The sequence below is a fragment of the Pseudopodoces humilis genome, chromosome 14, assembly GCF_049639895.1.
Source record: "Pseudopodoces humilis isolate 2021_Gansu_Grassland_sample_001 chromosome 14, ASM4963989v1, whole genome shotgun sequence".
In the NCBI taxonomy this organism is placed as follows: Eukaryota; Metazoa; Chordata; class Aves; order Passeriformes; family Paridae; genus Pseudopodoces; species Pseudopodoces humilis.
Window position 1 is genome coordinate 19072738 of NC_142213.1, and position 19246 is coordinate 19091983.

General features: G+C 46.6%; 2 protein-coding genes across 2 annotated transcripts; both read right to left on the reverse strand.

Annotated features, from left to right (window-relative positions):
- Positions 1–802: 802 nt before the first annotated feature.
- On the reverse strand, positions 803–15658 carry CMTM3 (CKLF like MARVEL transmembrane domain containing 3). Its single transcript, XM_005532517.3, has 5 exons — positions 15350–15658; positions 7052–7207; positions 5310–5405; positions 4036–4153; positions 803–2587 (listed from the first exon to the last, which is right to left on the reverse strand). The coding sequence occupies exons 1-5, from the start codon at positions 15656–15658 to the stop codon at positions 2559–2561; spliced, it is 708 nt and encodes a 235-aa protein (XP_005532574.2). The 3' UTR covers positions 803–2558.
- Positions 15659–16030: 372 nt separating this feature from the next.
- Positions 16031–19195, reverse strand: LOC102110736 (chemokine-like factor). Its single transcript, XM_005532516.2, has 4 exons — positions 18984–19195; positions 18748–18906; positions 17955–18050; positions 16031–16413 (listed from the first exon to the last, which is right to left on the reverse strand). Exons 1-4 carry the CDS (start codon positions 19146–19148, stop codon positions 16309–16311), a joined length of 525 nt encoding a protein of 174 aa, XP_005532573.2. The 5' UTR covers positions 19149–19195; the 3' UTR covers positions 16031–16308.
- Between the last annotated feature and the right edge of the window lie 51 nt (positions 19196–19246).

Consider the following 19246-nt stretch of genomic DNA (forward strand, 5'->3'; position numbering starts at 1 on the left):
AGAAACCAGTGCTCCCAGAACCCTTTTGATGTTGTCAGTTGAGGAAAAACAAGCAAATAAACAAAAAACCCATAAAGCGAAGCTGGCTCCTCCTCCACGTGCCCCAGACCCTGAGCTTGGTGCAGTATTTGTGGTGGAATATGGGCAGAACACTGAGTCAGCTCCCTCCACCCCAATCCAAACTGGCTTTGAGGTAATTATTTTAAATCTAATTTTCTGAAGTGATATTTCTAAAATACAGAACCCTGTTTTCTTTCAGTCATGGGAACAGATCTTTTTTAATAAAAGGCCAGAATCTTACAGAAGTGCTTGACCCTGGGAGCAAACTGCTTTGAAATAAATGAAGTCACCAAGTACTTAAAAGCCAGTAAGGAAATTCTCTGGGCAGGCACCTCACTGAAAGCTGCTAAAGCAGTCCTGAAGCAACTAATGAACATTTTGTTTGCAGCCTGTTAATCCAACATGGAAAAAATTACCAGAAAATCTCAGTATATTTTGGGTGTGTGAAGGGTGAACCCGAAGGGTGACTTTGTTCTTTACGGGGTCATTGGTTGCCAAGAGGGAGCATGGAATCCCCAATGCTTAGAACTAATATCTAGAATATTTAGAACTAATTTTTGGTCACATTTTTTCATCTCATACCCTAAGGAAGAGGTTTGTCCTGTGGCTGGTCCCCAGGGCTGGCTCTGAGCTGTGCCCTCTCCCCAGCACAGATTTGGGATTCCTGAAGTCACTGTCCCTTGTTCTGGGCAGAGGCAAAGCAGCAAAATCAGGTCTTCAAGTAAGTAAAGACACCAAACACTTCTATTAAAAGAGGTTTAATCCAGCATGGTTTCTAAATATTAACCATGTCTTCAGCTGTGACATGCAGTATATTTTTCTACTTAAAAAAAAGAGAAATACAAAACAAGTATAAAAATGAGCCCAGGTCCCCTGAACATCACAGTGTGCCAGTAAAATAGACAAGAGAAGGGAAAGAAACATGGGGTTTTGTACAGGAAAAGGTCCAAAGAGATCTTCCTGATAAATCAAGGATTATCTGTCACATTTAGAAGCAATCACTTGTTCTGCATTTACTCTGTCAGTGGTCAGGAAGCAGGAGATGTAGGAGCTGCCTGCTGGACAACTCCAAACCTGACCAGCACCCCCTGCTCTGTGCCAGCTCCCCTGTCCTGCCAGCCACAGGGAACTGGAACCCAGGTGCTGATTTTATTCCAAAGGAAATCTGCCTTTATTGTTTTATCCCTGTTTTTCAGTTACTCTGTTAGTACCATCTGCTCTCATTTTAATCACACCTGTTGTGGTACTGTATTAATTTTTAAAAAATCCATACAGGTTTATTTGCTACAGACCTGTCTGATGCCATCTGTGAGGAGTGTGCTGTGCTCTTCCCAAGCATTCCCCAGTGTTTATAAATGGACACAGATATTCCAAAGTAGGCTGTGCTACCTGTGAAAACAGCTTGTCAATTCAGAGGGCTTCTCCCCTGGAATACAACACCACAAGGTAAGTCACATCCTCCCAGGGGGGAAAAATCAACTCAACCCACCCCACCCACACACACTGAAATAAGGGGGCTGGAGTGGTGAATCCACTGCAGACATTCTGAAGTTTGGGGTTGGCTTTTTGGCCTTTTCACAGTGGGGAGGAGCCCCTGCCCTCCTGGGGCCTGGGCACCCTCAGTGTGGCAGCACCAGTGGCCTCAGCACAGAGCAGGACATCAGGCACTGGAGCCTGTGGCACAAACACCTGCAGGTTTCACCAGGCAGGTCATGCTGGGAGCTGTTGGCCAAGCCTGCCTTCCCTGGCTGTGCAAACACTCACAGGGGCTTCTAAAAACAGGTCAGGGCTGCCCAGAGCTGCCTCACCTGTTCCCCCCCATCCTGTGGTGAAATTGCAGCAGAGGGGATGTGACTCCATCCAAGCAGCTTAAAACAAGGGATACTTAATGTTTGATGAGCCAGCTGCCCTGCAGCACCATTATACTACTCTGAGGTTTGTTCTTGCTGCAGATTTCCAGTTGTCACATTTCCTTGTCCCAGATGGACAGGAGATTTAAAGGTATTGAAACAAACATGTTAACTGTAATCCATGCCTTCAGTGCTTGGGAGTATTCAGACTTTGGATAAAAAAATACTGTTAGTTAATCAAGAAAAATACAAACAGAGGCATCCAAACCTCTCTTCTTTGGCATATATAAGTATAAAAGCTTTAAGTGTTAAAGGTTTGGAATTATGAAAGCACATTAAAAGCTGTAAATGTTAAAAATGCCGTTCCCATTTACTCAGGACATGGATGTGCTGAGTGGGGAGGAGCAACAGAGAATTGAGCTGTGTTGTTTGGACAGAACTACTGGAGGATCTGTAGCTGTCAAAGAGTTTAGTGGCACTGGGAATAGTCTCCTTTTCCACATCACTGCCTTGTCTGTGCTCTGGTGATTCCATGAACAGTGAGGTGGTAAGGGGCTGAAATGAGGGGATATTTCAATTTACAGTGCATTCAGCAGAGAGGAAAGTGCTTGATCATCTTCCCTTCACGCTTGGTTGGTGTTTGGTTCTTCAGTCTGAGTCAGAGTCGGAGTCCTCATCTGAGGGGTGAAACAAGGAACAAAAGTGAAAATGCAAACTGGAAACCCCCCCAGCTGTGGTTCTGGTTGGGAGAGAGGCTGCTGTGGCAGGGTGTGCTTCAAAGGACACAGCAGGATTGGGAATGAACACTTCTGTGCAATGGCAGCTCTTGCTGAGGTGATGGGACCTGAAATGGTGTTTGTAGGAGTTGGAAGATGCTGCTGAGAGGCCCTGCTGGCATCCTTGCTGCTCTGGGCTCTGCTGTGTGCTCTGCAGCTCAACACTTCTGAGATGCTGAGAAATCCCTCCAGGCCCACAGAGCTCCATCCTTCTGGCCTCAGCTCATGAAAGTCCCTGTGTGAACACAAGTTTGGGCTGCAGGGCTGAGCCCTCCTTGCATGGCCATAAACACCAACACAAAGCTGTGTGACTGCACTTCTGTGAGTTGATGTATTTGTGTCTCCATCTCCAGGGGAATTAGATCTAATCTGTATCCTAACTCTGCATCCTTGCCACCTGGTCATCTTCTGAGGGCAGTTCAGTAGTTCAGTTTTTAGCTTTTGCAGTCTGTTTCCTGTTCCTTTAGTTATTTTTTTTCCTTTTGTCTTTCTTTTCAGCCTAAAGCTTGAAAAATACTTAACAGTTCACTAAAATCCCCAGAACAGATTTGTCAGTGCTGCTGTTCACTTCCTAGGATTCTATGCACACCTTGGGTGTTTGGTTTTGCAGGGGTTTTAAATGGAGTGTTTGGGGGGGTGGGGGTTGGGATATTTTTCGTTTGTTTTTAATGTGGAGCAGTCTTTTTAATCCATGTGGGTGCAGTAAGTAGTCACAGGGACATCATGCCTGGTTTGGGCTCCTGGAAACTGCAAAACAACTACCCCTGTCTTGACCTGAACTGGCACCCAACACCTTTTAGTCTTTTTCTAAGTGGATCTCTCTGAAGTAGACTTCAATAGAAGAAAAAATTGATAACAATACTGTTTGACTGTTGGATTTCAAGGCCATTTGCCCACAGATGGTCAAAGCTGATCAAAAGAGGTGATCATGTAAAGGAAATGATAAAGAGAAAAGCACTATTTGAACATAAAAGGCTGTGGATTCATGGATGTTAGATATAAGTTACTAAAAAAAAAAAAAAAGGTAGAAGTTTGCTTGTTTTTACAGCAAGACATTTTAATAGGGAAAGTAAATCTGTGCTGCATGGTGATGTCTATAATTGGATTTGGGGCTTTTCAAAATTAGAGGTTGTGAAACTCTGAGAAACTTCACATTCCTGGCTTGCAGGTTATCTTCATAAATCACTGGAATCCCATTTGCAGCTTCCTAACTGAGCAGAGCTGTGGCACACAAACCCAAGAACAGAAAGTGCTCTTACTGGGAAAGAGCTCTTGCTCCCTGCAGAGGGTGAAATGGAGAGGGAAATCTCACACTGCAGCTCGTGTAACAAGCAGGGAGTTTTACCCACCTTCTGTCTTGTGCCCCTCGGGGGAATCGGAGCTGCCTTGCTTGAGGAAAGTGACCAGGTCATTGAAAGTTAGGTAGAAATCAATGGCAAACACGATGGTGGCTGCAAACCCAAACACCTGAAAGGGTAAAGTAAGACTCAGTAACAACAGCTCCTGTCTGTCAGGGACAAACCAAACCCAACCAAGCCCACACAGGAAAAATTCCATGAATTTTTTGACCTGTGCCTTTCCAAAAAGGCAGGGAAGGGAAATGGTTTGTGACACATTGGTATCAACTGAACTACAGCTGATTTGGGAGCCTGAGAAGTGACCAGGTGTGTCCTTATCCCTCCCCCAGGCCACAGCCCTTGCGGGCTCTGGGCACATTCTGGTGCACCTCCTGCACCTCCACTGTCCCAGGACACCTCTGCCACCAAGAAATCACCTCCATTTCTTGGGAAATAAATTTCCACTTGTTTGCAAGGAGATGTGTTTATTGCTGAGTGAATTAGACAGACTGAAGTGATTCTGGAGTTTCCTCTCCAGTGCCAGAGCAGCAGAGCCGTGCCAAGCACAGGCTGGGTGCTGGGCTGGGCTGAGCTGAGCTCACTCCATCCCTCCACGTCTCACCACAGGGACAAAGATCAAACAAGGTTTGGGTTTGCATTGTGGGATGGTTTGGGAAGGGCTGCTGGGCATTGTTCTTCCCAAGCTTAAACAATTGTTATGCAAATTTTATTTATGTTGCATACATTATTGATGCTTAGAGTCAAGTTGCAGATGCAGGGGCTGTATTTCTGACCACAAAATGCTGATGGGTGAAGGCTCTCTCCTGGGCAGTCTTGGTATTGGAGGGTAAAATGACACTGCTCTTGTTTCAACTCATCCAAGTAAAACTAAGCAGGAGAGGCAGGAGGTTGAAATTACTTAATTCAGACTGGCCTTAGCAGTTGCAGGTTTGAGTTATTTAAAAAAAAACCTAAAAAATTATTATGATTATGATTATTATTCCTTCCATTCAAGGATCATGACACTCCTTGCAGGAGCAGCTAGTAAAATTAAAAAGCAGAATAGGTGCCTTCCCTAAGGGTACATTTAACACTGAGCAACTCTGTTAGGGTGAAAGAACTAGTCACAGGTTCAAGACAAATTTTTCTGAATAAGTGATATTTCTGTGCTTTAGGCAAATTCATTTTCAGTTAATTGAAGAAACTTCTCTGACTTGAACTGTTTCTTAAGTACATCCATACTCTGTTCACCATAGCACTTAGGTGGAAAGCTCATGCCTACTCACCCCTGCTGCTTTAGATGCTCCATCGTTGTATTTTGAGACAGCAGCAATTGAAATGGCAAAGTAAATAATGGCAGCAGTGACGCAGCGCAAGAAATCCTGTGGAAGAAGCAACGGTGCATTCTCAGACTGCTCAAGGATTTCCTCTAAAAACCATTCTGGAAACGAACACTCAGCCCCTCTGTTGTTGCATCAGTGGCCTTGCTGGTATGTAACCACAGCCTGGGTTGCTGCAGGGGAGGAACTGCTCATCTGTGAAATATTTCTAAATAAGAGAAGCCCTGAGCCTTGGCATAAACTTCTGCTCTTAAAGATGCTGGGATAAATCTGGCTTCTACCCTGCCTGTGTCAGGCAGACCTTCCTTCAGCCTGGGAGGGGCTGTCCAGGGTGTTTGCCTTGGAGCACAGCAAGGGATTTGATGGAAAAATCGTTTGAAATTACTTAAAACCTCATGTTTGAGCAGGACTCCTGTGGCACCAGAGGCTCAGGAGGTCCCAGCCCCCATGGGAATGGATGCCTGTCTCTCTGTGGATGCAGGGCTGTGAGGTGATCTCCAGGGAGACCTGGCTGGGCAGTGCCTCATTCAGGAACACAACGCTTGGATTAGTGTTGGAATGATTGATACTTCCTATGTCCACTGCCAGCTCCATGCCTGCTGTGATCCCTGGGACGTGTCCTGCTGAGCTGTGCCCTGACACACAGCAGAGATGTCTCTGCAGTGAGCTTTAAACAGAGCTGTGCTTCCCAGGGCACATGCAAATCATGGGAGCTGCAAAAATGGAACCTTCAGCTCTGTTCACAGTTAGCTCTTCTGCCTTTCCAGAACAGATGGAGGAGTAAAATCCTGTCTCAAACCACAAATCCTGCAAGAAACCCGATTCCTCTGAAGTCAGGACAAGGTCAGTTATCTATATTCTGTGCCTGTAGTATGTTATGGTAATGGCCATAATAAACACACAAGTGCCTTTTTTGTCTTAGTTCTGGAACCAGATGCATGTAGAAAATGATGGAACTGAGATTACCAGCTGAGAGCTGTGCACAGTCGTAGCCAAAGTCACTGATACTGTTTTATCTACCAGTGGCCTTGCTAAAGTTATTTTTGTACAGGGAGCTCTAATTCAAACCTCACTGCAATGAACTACTGATGGTACCAAAAGAGAATCCAGATTGATAAAATCAGTGGGGTTTTTTTTGAAGTATTTGTACGGCAAGGCAGCTGCTCCCTTTGCAGTGATATCTGAGGCTGCAGGGACATCCAGTGGCCAGGGCTCTCCTGCAGCCCCAGCACTGCCCCAGCAGTCACTGGGCTGCTGTGTGGGCATGAACTGGCCAGAGCTGGCCCTTCCTAGAGCAGCTCAGTTTGTCTGAGGGTGTAACTCTACCTGAGAATTTAATCACAGCCTGATAAAGTCTGCCCATTATCAACAACACACCCGTTTCCCCATCTGCAAGGGTGGCAATAAGGAGCCCCCAGCAGTCAGACTTGGGCTGATACTGGCCCCAAGCCATTTGCCTGGAATTTGGAATACCAGCTGTGCTTTGATAAAGCCATGCCTTGTGTCAGCACCCAAAAAGCTGCAGAGCAGAGCATGGAGTGCTCCAGGACCTTCTGAACCAGAGGCAGCATGGACAAGTTTCTAACAGGGCAGTAAACTTGTTACAGTCACCCTGATCTGCCCAGCCCCTTTCACCCCCTCACACCAGACAATTAATTCTGAAGGTTTCTGTTGCACATCTCACTTACCGCCAAAGGCCAGTGGACTCCTTTAAACTTCTCATTAAGCTTGGAGGCGTAGGCAAAAAAAAGAAACAGTGCCAGCAGAAACTCTAGGAGTGGTGCCATCATGAAAGAAGCTGCTAGAGATGCAATATAGCAGATAAAGATGATAAATGACAGCACCTAAAGTAAAGGGAAAACTCGCAGTTATTTGCATGGAATAGCAGAGCCGCAGGCAGCTGAGCAGCTTTGAAGTGTTATTTTCCCTGTGTATTTCTGTCAGTGCTGCTGCTGCTGGCATAGCTTCAGCATCCTGCTTTTTTTATTTTTCATTGGGCCAAATGATTTTTCTTGTTCAGCACAGAATAAATCTGAAGTAATGGTGTTTATTTCCCTGTGTGTGAAATCGCTTTTCCAGAGCGCTGGGTGGATTTACACCCCTTGAAGTCGGTAATTTGCTCTGGATTGTAAACAGCTCTGACAACATAATTCTGAAGATAGAGTGGGGTGTTGCCAAGCAAGCAGAGCTCTAAGCTTTCAGCTGTGACAGCTCTCATTTGAAACCCAAATCAGTGCTCAGACAGCCTGAAGTAACTCAGCATTTATAATCTTGGAGTTGAAAGAATAAAGTCTGCTGATGATGGATAGAAAAGGGACAAGAATTAATTGTTCTGCGATTTCTGGAAGTGTCTGGTTCCAGTTTTCCAGCGTGGAAGCTCTTCCAGAGAGTATTAGGACAGATAACTCCCACAGATTTATCTCCATAATGTTTCCTATCTCTAATAAACAATAAAAACTGTTATTTTTTTCCCACTCAATTGAAATACCTTTAGAAATACAGCTCAAAATAGAAAGTTTCACAATGGGACTGAAGAAAATGCATTTTCACCTAAACCAGGCAGTAGCAGAGTGCTACACTCCTGGACTGTGATTGTAAAAGTGGAAGGTGAGGGAACCATGGAGAAGCTCAACACCACTTCCAGTCACTGCACTGAGGGTTGGTGGTCTCCAAAAAAGAGGCTCCAGTCCTCCTGTTTCACTGCCATACATGGGAACTGCTTGTTGTTTCAATCAAATTACCCTGAAGTAACAAAAGTAGCCGGGATGCTCAATTATATATTGTCATGTGCCAGTTCATACCTGGGCTGCTCTGCCCAGCCTTTCCTCCTGGACACAAATCTGTGCCTTCCCAAAGCTCAGGGATGCTTTTGGTCAGCACAGACTGAGCATTAGATTACAAAGATGTTTTTTTAACTTCTAATTCCAAACTGGGACACTGATATTCCCACTCACACATCATTGAAAATAAATGGATTCTTTACCCCCAGATGATAGGCACATCTGAAGGCAGCTATAGCATTTCTGCAAAGGTAATCAAAGCATTTGCCTCATTAAATTTCAGCTCTGTGGATTTTGTTTGCTGCTACCGTGGGTTCCTGGAGACCACCAGTACCAGAAAAAATCATCATTATACCTGAGTGATAAGACTCCTATGATTATTAATTGGTAATTACTCCTATGAGAGGTCAGTCAACCCTCAAATACATGTATCAAAAAACCATTTATGTTTAGGGGGCAACTAAGCAGTTCAATCCCACTGAAATAATTTCTTGGTGTAATTAATTACCAAGCCTTTATTCTCAGCCTGTGTTTTGAGGGAAATAGTGTCTGAGCAGGATGCTAACAGCTGGAGTAAACTGTTTTCATCCACTAGGACTGGCTGGTGAGGTTAGAAAGGATGTGATATTTTTAGTAAGAGACTATACTTATCTTAAATATCTATGCATTGTTCTTTTTTCACTGGGTTCTAAGAAACTGAGCTGGGATAGTTTATAGAGCTCACTTCTGCATGGGCCTGTTAGCTGGTAATATCAGCCCCATTCTGATTTGTTTATTGCTCACAGAGCCTCTCTGCAGGTTTTTCTCATTTTCCTAAGGTGGAGGGAGTTCATTCCCTGTATCTCATCCTTAGTGTGGTATTTTCTTTCTATGAGCTAAAAGTGATAAGAACTCTTTGAAGGGAAGTGGATTTATCAGAGCTTGACAGCTCTTAAGAGGAGAGAGGACTTCCTTCTTCCTATCACAGCACCTATTCCCTTCCCACCCCAAAAAACATAGACTGCACTTGCTTTGTGAATTCACTTTGCTTGCATTTCTGGAACAAAATTTAGACACAGTTCTACGTTTTCTTGGATTAAAAAGAAATCACCATCTATACAGGACATTTTCTTTTTGTTTTCTGGTGTTGAAAAAAGTATCTTCCTTTTTGTGGCTAAAGGCAGGTGTGTGATGGCTGAGCTGCAGGGGTGAGCAGCAGCAGAGCTGGGTTCAAGGGCAGGTCCCGCTGGCCACAACCCTTCTAATGGCAGATCCTTAGACTTGAACTAGACCTGGTGATCTCTTAGGAGAGGATTAAATGCAGTGTTAAATAATACATCCTACTGGAGCAGCAACGGGAGGTAGAGAGGCAAATTTCAGATATGTAAGGTGATGCTGCACAGCAGACATCCTTTTGATCTCAATTCTGTTTGAGTCAGTAACTTCTGTGCTCTGACTGCCTTTGCACTGAGAAAAAAATATTTCCTGTTGAAGTGTAAAGTGAAAAGAAGAGCCTTTGTGGTTTGTTATAATCAGCTTTGTGGAAATTTGTGCCAGGGAAGGCTCCTGCTGTCCCCTCTGAGCCCTGGGCAGGTGTGAGGTTTAGACACAAGCTGGACTCGGGGTGAAACAGGAGCTGTTCTGTGGAAGGAACAGATCAAGGAGCCCCTGACTGCAGGTGCTGGGGTGTCAGGGGATCCCTCCTTCTGTGCCAGGGAAGCTGCTCAAGAGACAGATGAGTCTAAGCATTTTAACTTTCTAACTGGGTCTGACCCAGAAAAGTTGGGGAAATAGTTGTTTATTTTAAAATCTGGTTACCAGGCCAGTTACCTGTCCAACCCAAGCCCTGTGTGATGGGAGATGACAGCAGTGTCCTGCTGCCTGCTCCTCAGCCCTGAGGGTCAGTGACTGTATTCCCACCTTCCCCACCCTCAGTGGCTGGAGTGACTCCAGCCTGTCTCCACTTGTCAGCATCTCGGGAGAACTGCACCTCTAGGCACACTGAAAAAAAGGGCACCTTTTGATTCACAAGAAGCTGCTTATTTCAGTAGATTATTGATGGTATCAGCAAAGGGAAAAGACTCTGAAGTGTGGCAATTGGTCATTCCTCATCCTGGAGGCACTATGAGACTGAAAGGGCCCAAGGAAGATTTTATATAAAATAAACATCTATAAAATAATGGACCAGATTTTGAGAATGAAGATTTGAAAGATGGTATTTTTGGATACTTTCCTTGGGGGAAGGCTGGAAGGCCCAGGAAGGGGAGGGAAGCACACCTTGGAAAGAGCCAGAGCAGCAACAGGAAGGAGGTGCCTGAGGGCTCTGTCAGGTGAAGACCATGGCACTGCACCTTGGTGCTGCACCTCGTTCTTTGGTTTTCTTCATTTCTGTCTCCCATCACAGCCCTGACATGGATTTTAATGCCAAACTTCCTTGGTAGCTTGCGAACAGCCCTGTGTAATATGAGAGCTCACAAACTGTAAGATTTTGATGATATTTCTCATTTCTCCTTGTGTAGAGCTCATTTCCTCTTCTGACAGGTGGAATGCATGGACTCCTTGAGCAATATTGGCTATTACCTATAACTGTCTTTTCTGAATTACAGAAGTCAGCAGATGCCTTTTCTGACCATTTAAGTGCACTGCCACTAACTCAAGCACTTGATGTTATCTTAAAATTTTAAAAATACTCCTCTCCTCCCACAATGCAAACACTGCAGTGCCAGTCTGAACCCAGAAATAATGACACCTACCTATGTGCTTTTCCAGACTTCAGGTCTTTGCAACAAACATCTTACAAATTGAAAGGTGCTCTAAAAACTCAAGAGCACCTTTCAGAATATACCCTGACCCCTCCAAGGACTGTCAAATGTTCCACAGCACATCACACTTGCTCTGCACCTCTCTTCCTGGAGCTGTGTGTTTCAGGGTCACTTCAGAGAAAGGTCAAGCAATGGGACCTTGGTGTTTTTCTTACTGCTCTGTATCTATGCTTAAAAAAAAAAAAGGCAGCTAGAGAGGAAGTTTGTGAGGCTCCATGCAGTTGCAAGTTCATTTCTAGCACTTTCCGAAGGCGCTGCAGCTTCTCGCAGAAAAAAAAAATAGCAGTGTTTTAGCAGTTTTTTGAATTTGTATTTACACAGGGTTTTTCTCTTCCCCTCACCTGGGGTTGCACTCTCAGCACTGAGAGCAGCTGAGTCTGAGCTCTTTCTGAGCTGCTGATGACAGCTTGGGGTGACTGCTGCCAGCTTCACTGTGAAGGAATATCTGCATGCAGGAAACTCTAATGCAGCAAAGAGCAGGACAGGAACCTTTCATAGCTTGGCAGTCGTAAGTGTATAAAAAATCCTGGCAAAACAGCAGCCTGACTGTTCACTGAGCACCTTTTGTGTGCACTCCCATTCACACAGAACCCTTCTTGGGTATTGTATTTCAGAAAGTAACGTTCCCATTTAAACCCATGTAATTATTACTTAATATTGTGTTACTGGGCTTCTTAAAGTGGCCAAGCATTATGAAGTTATACTTTATTGTACAAGTGGTTAGAGAGCACAGTGTCCCTGAAGGGAGGGAGGCCTGAGCAGTGCTGAGGTCATGGCAGCTCCAGAGGCGTTGTCTCCCCTGAGGAGGGAGAACAGACCCGCTGGAACCCACTGGGAATATTGGGATGCTGGGAAGCTGCTGCCATCACTGCAGCAGCTCCTCTTCTCCTGCTCTCACCTCCCTCCCCAGGAAAGAACAGCTTTGCCTAAGGCTGAGGGTAAGACTGTGGGTGTCATCTTTTGGACAAGAGTGTGTTTTGTTCTTGTATTCTTGTCAGACAGACAAAGTGCATCACTCAGTGGTCTCTGCTGTTCAGTTATCACTTCTCTGTTGCACTTGTCGTGGAGGTGAAACTCCTGTCTCCTCCAGAACTGGCTGCAGGAGAGGCCTTCTGGCTACAGACCCTGAGAAAGGCACAGGGTCTCTTCAAAGGAGACTTTACACCCAGCAGCTGAAGTTTCAGTTACGAAGGTCAGTTCAGAGGAGACTGAAAAGACAGAAGAAAGACAGGAAAAGAGGAGAGAAACAGGCACAATGATTTCTACATCCTTTGATGTCACCACAGAGGTGGCACAACTTTACCTATTCACACTGCATTTTTATAAAAACAAAATAAAAGCATGCTGGCTTCAGGAGACTGAGGAGATGCCAATTAAAGCAGCCACAAAGGCTTGAGTGGAGCACCAGGTGAGCAGCAGAATCCACAGCTGGGGATCCTGCCTGGACAGGTGGCAGTGTGAGAGTGGTTGTTAAATGGTTCCAACACAGGACACAGGGAAAGGAAAACTCATCTCTTGAAGGGTGGAAAAGAGCAAGGATGAGATGCTGACCTGCAACACAGAAACTTGAGTGGTTAGGAAAAATGGGTAGCTTAAAAAGAGTGTTAAAATGTGTGGAAGAAACCATGGCATAGGTGAGGGGGGAAACAGAAAGGAAAAAAGATTAATGTGTAAGACTAAAAATGATGGTTAGAAAAAGGAGGGAGCAAGACAGTGAGAATAAATAGGATTAGGGGAAACAGTGAAGCTTATACATGTATTTGATGCTACTGCTTCTCTCTGGCTTTAGAGCTGTCCCAGGTGGAATAAAAAATTAATCAGGCAGGTTAGTGGGGAAGTGGACTGGATGTTCCCCAGAGGTGTCATACAACCCCAACCATTCTGTGATTCTGTGGAGATCAAAAGAAAAAGGAGCAGGGGATGGGGGGAGGATAACTTCCTTATCTGAATAAAATTTGAGATTATAATTAAGCTTCTAGCAGTAATCAGCACCATCACCAGCCTGACCTGTTTGAGGGGAAGCACCAGGATTCCCAGTTCACATGGGTACTGCACCAGAGCAAATCACACCTGAACATCCTAAAGATCCTCTGTGTGGAAATGTTATTTTCAAAAATGGCTTGAGATATGCAGAAATAAAGTGCATTTCTGGGGAACTGCCAAGCTACTGAATAATGTGACATTTGTAACAGTAATGAGGACCCCACTTTGCTTCTGAACAAAAGACACTGTTCAAAATGTGTATCCATGAATATTATTTCCATACATTTATGCAGCACCCAACCCCATCCCATATTAGCACTGTGTCAGAGGAAAAATTAAACATTCAAGAGGAGAAATGCAAAGCTAAAGATGAAACACAGATTTAAACCATGATAGATTTAACTTGGACTCATCTTCAATTATTTGGCACTGTATTTCTCTAATTGTATACAGGCTGCATTTACTCTGGGGCCTGTGTTGTCTTCAAGGGTTTCTTCTGGCAAAGCTGAGACAACTGGAGAGAAACTACTGCTGCCTCTTGTCTGCCAGGAAACTGTGTCCTGAGCACGTGGGCTTGGCCTGCGAGGAGCACAAGGAAAGCTCTTGGCAGATGAGATTTTAGAGCTGCTTTCAGCCAGCCAAGCCCTTGGGAAGCCCCAAGTGGGCTGACAAAGGATAAATCCCTGTTTTGTCAAGACAGAGCAGTTTTTATTACTCCAAGGAGGCACTGTCAGTACTCCTCTATGATAACAAAAGGGTGAGTCTGATCCCATGACCAGAACAGTATTCCTCCAATATGTCATCATTCTGAGATGTTAAAAAGCCAGGCTGTCTGAAAACCATCATTCAGTGCCTGTAAGCTTGTAAAGGAAATTCCAGTGTGTGTTACAGTATGTAAAAAATACATGCCAAAGGAGTCAGGTTAGCTGGGCTCTGGCATCTTGTAAATGTGTGGGTTTGTAAACTACAGATGCTGATGTGTGATTGTGTGATGGTGTGACTGACGGGGTACCTGGAGGAGGGATGGCATAGCTGGCATTTTTTGGTGGAGCTGATAAAGCCCATGGCCTGCTACTACCCAACCTGAGGCTTTCCCCAGCACAGAAGTCATCCTGACCTACTGAGTGAATGCTTTTCCTCTCAAAGCCAGCCTTGCATCTGGCTGTTCCCTGTCTCTCTGCCACAGGGCAGTGGCCACAGCCTCACAGACTCTCAGAGCTGGTCCCCCACCAGCTGGTCACAGACAATTCTGCCTCCTTCTGCCCGTTCCTTATCTCTCTTTGGCAGGAATACCCTTGTTTCCTTCCCTGAGCTAGCAGAGTGCATAGCCAGAGACACCCTGCACATCTGAACAGTGCTCCATGGACCTGACTGCTGGTTTGGGCTGTCCTGATATTTGACTATCTGCTGCCAAAACTCCAGCTAAAAGCCCAGCAAACTTAGTATCTGAATTTATCATTATTTCTAGCAAAAATGATGTTGAACATCTAATTTCAATCAATGAGCTTCCTATTCAGATCGTAATTTTGGTGTGAAATACCCCCTCCCCACGGGGTGAGTGATCGCCTTCCCTATCACGCACGTACTGCTTTAGCTGTCAGGTTTTCAGCCTTTACATGTAAAATTCCAGAAAGTCTCTCACCACAGTCACTGCCCTGGCCCTGCTGATCCAGCCAGATGTCCCTGGCCCTGTGGCCAGCTGGGCTGGTGCCCAGCCGCTGTCTCAGCAGCCTTTCCCTCTGGGCAGCTCCACAGCGGCCAGCGAGCGCATCCCTCCGAGGGTCAGGGACCAGCAGGGCTCCGAGGGCTCGGGACAGCAGCTGAGAGGCACAGCCTCATGCCACACATCAGAAATTCCTCACTAAAGTCTTTCCTGACACACTCAGGCCAGGCTGCCCCCTAACCTGGCACCAGCCGATAATGCAAACCGCAGCCGTAGTGGTTACTGGAATCACACTGCAAACAGCTTAAAATGAAATCAAAGCGCTTTTTTACCGAAAAGGAGTCGGCGATAGCGAAACACACTGGAAGGCTAACGAGACAAGTTCTGCTCTCTAAGGTGCTGTGCCTGAATTACGCTAAATCCATTACGCTCTCAGTTCCCCCACTCCGGTACGGCTATTTCCCCGTTTTCCCCTCGGTTGTTGTCTCCTGTCTCCCCTCGGTTGTTTTCCCTCAGTTTTCCCCTCGGCTGTTTTTCCCCAGTTTTCCCCTCGGCTGTTTTTCCCCAGTTTTCCCCTCGGTTGTTGCCCCCCGTCTCCCCTCGGTTGTTTTCCCCGCTTTCCCCTCAGCGGCTGCTGCCTCTCCCCTCAGGCGCACAGCGGAGCGGCCCGGGGCAGGTCGGTCCGGCGGAGCCCGCTCGGGTCGCGGCTGTCCCGGGGGAGGCTCCCGCAGCCCCCCGGCCCCGGTGTGCCGTCCTTACCGACTCTGCGAGCAGCAGCTGCCCCTTGCGGGAGCGCAGGAACTCCCGGGGGGGGAGCAGCGAGCTGAGCCCGGGCGGCGGCGCGGCCCCCACGGACTCGGGGTCCTCCATGGCTGCGGCGGGCGGGGTGGGCTGGGGATGGGGCTGGGCTCGGGCTGAGCTGGGCTGGGCTCGAGTCGGGCTCGGGCTGGGCGCGGGCTCAGGCTCGGGCTGGGGGGTTGGCCGGGGATTTTTTTTAATTTTTTTCTCTGAAGGAGGGAAGCGGAAATCGTGACACTGCGGAAACGTGAAAAAAAAAAGTTTCAGCATCCCCCAGCTGTGGGGGGCGGCCCCAGCGCCCGCCCCCAGCCCCGGGACAGGGACAATGGAGCCGGGCTGCCACCTTCGCCCTGCCCTGTGCTCCTGGGCCGACACCGGCGAGCCGGGGGGATTCTCCTCCCTGCCACTCTGAACACAACACTGAGCCACCGGGAGCTCGGGGCTGGAGGTCACCCAGGCCAAACCCCGCTCAAAGGGTTTCAATCCTGAAAATTTCAGGATGCAAAAACTTGTAATTCACACGGCACAAGAAAATCTTTCCGAAGGATGGGTCATTACATTTTTACTTTAAAGTTACATTTACTCCAATGTACTCTTTTACACTTAGTAAATAAATAAGATTAAATAATGCACTTAAGCCTGTTTGTTTTTTCTTTTTATTAGAGAAAGAAGACAACCATGAAAATAATTTTCATACAGATAAAAATGTAATTAACTTTAGAAAAACATGAGAATTTTCTCTGAAGCTTTAACTGGTGAAATTGCAACGCTGAAACTGCATTTGGAAAAGTATGAAACCTTATGAAGGATACCTGCAGAAACAGCAGGAAATTCAAAAATGTGCATGTGAAAATACAAATTCTTTAAAAGAGAGTGGGGAAACAGAATGGAGAACTCATTCTTTCACTAACACATCAATCCTATTTGGCAGGAGCACTCCTTCCTCTTGATTTATCACGGCTAATCTTCTTGAAAAGAAGAATCGCATCGGCAAGGCAGAGAACAAGCAATATAAGACCCAATACCTATAAAAATTACCATAAAATTAGTTCCCCCAATCAACCTTGTGCTTTTACTGTAGTGACTCATCAAGGCAGCAGTAAACACATCTTCCTAACTTGGCTCTGCCCTTGAAAGCGTGTGTGATTTGAAACGGCTGATAAACACCCACTTTTACATCCCATCAGCTGTCTACAGCCTGCTCTTTATGATGTTTGTGTCAGGCCTTGGAGATACTGTGGTGCTCCCCTTGAATGCCACATAATGCTTTTACCCTAAATGAAAGCCCTTCTGTCTCTTTAAGGGTTGCTTAATGAGTGGGACCGGCCCTGAGAAAAGTTAAGGGGAAAAGTCAGTATTCATACAAACAAGCCCAGCAGGAAAATGCATTTCTCTGAAGCTCTGAATGGGAAACATATCCAAATTGAAGAAAATATACTCAATTATTTTAAAAATAGACAACCTCAGGCAGGAACTGGAAAAATGTGTTTGCAGAAGAGTCACTGAGTTAACTGACTCAGCTCCTGCCCTTCATCCCCATCCCACGTGCACACAGGGATTTTTTTATACGAGCACTGAATCATCTGATCAGGGGAGCTCTTTTCAGGAGAGCTCTTGGGAGACCACAGCTCAAGGCAGTTTGTGCCTCAGGAGAACAAACTGGGGGTGATTCTGTCCCTCCCAGCACTGAAGATGTCACATATTCCACCCAAACTTGTGCTCCCAGATACCTGCTCAGTCTCCTGCTCCCACCTTTAATTTCTGTAAACTTCATAACTGAGAATATAAATTCTATTCCAGCACAGTCACTCTATCAGAAAGTCTCCTTTTTGCTTAGGATGCCATTGCCAGTGAAGCCATCAGCTTTCACCCTCACCATCTCCTAAATTGAGTCTGAAAGACCCCTCTGGCAGGTTTTAGGTTTCTTTTGGTTGCTTGTCACATTTCAGCTTATCTTGTACTTCTAGAGATTTTCAAAACTGAGGGGTTTTCTTCCCCTCCTTACTGTTTATTAAGGTTAATTACATTAGTTGCCATTTGAATTGAAAGTACCAGTTACTCAAACTGGTTTAATCTTAAGAACATGAAATTCTTACATAGTATGAACAAAACCCCTTTTCAACTGACATAGTTTCTCCGTTTGTGTCAGACAAAACAATATATGCACCAGAAGGGAGTGTGTCTGTTAAAAAATTTCAACTCCTTTTAGCAGGACTGTTGGCATCTTTTCTCAAGTAGTACAACCAAACTGGATAGTCCTAAAAGAGGGATTTTCCTGCCTAGGATTTGAAGCTATGGTAGCAAATGTAGGTTACTTGAAAACTCTAGAAATTTTAAGTGTTTCAGTATTTCTCTGCAGTCATCCCTAAATCTTAGGAAGGCAAATCTTAGGATTGTGAGGATTATTTTCTTTTAGTGAGATCCACTGAATGTACCTTGTTTGCTACTGCTGAGAGTGTTCTTCCAAGACAGTTGTTTGCATGTTCCTACCATAGTGTGAGTGTACCAAGAGGGTCAAATCACTGCACTTTAAGAACTGAAATTCATTAACAATGTTCCTACTTACTCCTCCAGCCAATGTCCCCTTGTTGGTCTTGATTATTATTGCAAACAAGCTCACAACGAGGAGGAACAATGCTGCAATCATCGAGTTGAAAATATCCTGAAACAGCCAGTGGAAGCAAAATATTTATTCTGAAATACAGGCCTGAAGGAGAACATGCAGAGCTCCCAATAGAGAAGGGATGGTTAAAAACGGTTGGATTGCCATGAACACAGTTACAGAAATTTCCGTGTGAGAGGACACTGACACCCAGTGGTTTGAGGGTAAAAGGAGCGTTTATAGTAAAATTTCCTCGTTTTACCTTCCTTCTGTTGTTTTTGCATCAAATTTTTGCAACTTGGCTACACCTGATAGACTGAAGCAGCAAATACACGTACAAAAGTGAGGTAAGATGAGCACTTGTTAATATTTGAGTGAAAGCGTGTGACTAATTTGTGATGTGAAGGTATTTACACAGCGAGGCAAACGGCGCCCATGCCGGGAGGGGCTGTGATCGGATCCAAGAACTGATGGAACAGAACGCTCCGCTAGGAAAAACTGCCTCAACCTCCACAGAACACTGGGGCTTGCCTTACCTGTGCAGAAACAATCACTGAGCCGGCTGGCAGTCCCCTGGGCCAGGCGATCCCTCCTGTTCACGGGCCTGCTGGCGCTCACACCAGCGGCCGCAACAGCGCGGGGACATTGGTGCCCTGAGCCAGGGAACACTGGTACCCACAGCCAGGGGCCACTGCTGCTCAGGGCCAGCAGCACTCACAGCCAGAGCAGCCGCTACTCGGAGCCCACGGGTACTCACAGCCAGCGGCCAGAAGAGGCACCGCATCCGCGTGTCGAGCCTCAGCAGGTAGAGCAGCAGGAACAGGACGGTGATCGCCGTCTCCATGCTGGCCAGCGCCGTGTAGGCCTGGTGCGATCCCGCGGCCACGAAGCAGACGAGGGCGGCCAGAGCCACCAGCTGCGGGACAGGAGGGGACGGGGGTCAGCGGCGGCCCGAGCCTTGCCCGTGGGCCCCGGGGCCGCCCCCGGCCGTACCGTGCGGGCGATCTTCAGCGCGCCCCGCGCCGAGCGGGGGAAGGCCCGGTCCACCTCCAGACGCGGCATGGCGACCCGGCGGGGGGCGGCGGGACGGGCACCCCGGGACGACGCCGGGAACCGGGGAGATGCCGGGGCTGATGCCGCAGGTGACCCCGGGGCCATAGCCGGCTCTGAACCCGCCCTGCCTCAGAGCGCCGGGGCGGAGGAAGTGATGGCGCGGCGGCGGAAGGGCTGGGGCGGGCCGGAGCCGGGTCCGGTGC

Excerpts from the sequence above, each read along its gene's own strand:
- LOC102110736 (XM_005532516.2), bottom strand. The coding sequence starts at position 19,148 with ATGGCCCCGGGGTCACCTGCGGCATCAGCCCCGGCATCTCCCCGGTTC. Across the intron at positions 18,051-18,747 it reads GCCTCTTCTGGCCGCTGGCT|GATATTTTCAACTCGATGAT; the intron begins GTGAGTACCCGT and ends TGGCTGTTTCAG. Across the intron at positions 16,414-17,954 it reads AGGGGACATTGGCTGGAGGA|GTATTGGGTCTTATATTGCT; the intron begins GTAAGTAGGAAC and ends TAATTTTTATAG.
- CMTM3 (XM_005532517.3), bottom strand. The coding sequence starts at position 15,658 with ATGCTGAAACTTTTTTTTTTCACGTTTCCGCAGTGTCACGATTTCCGC. Across the intron at positions 5,406-7,051 it reads GAGTCCACTGGCCTTTGGCG|GATTTCTTGCGCTGCGTCAC; the intron begins GTAAGTGAGATG and ends CTTCTTCCACAG. Across the intron at positions 4,154-5,309 it reads GAGCATCTAAAGCAGCAGGG|GTGTTTGGGTTTGCAGCCAC; the intron begins GTGAGTAGGCAT and ends TTACCCTTTCAG.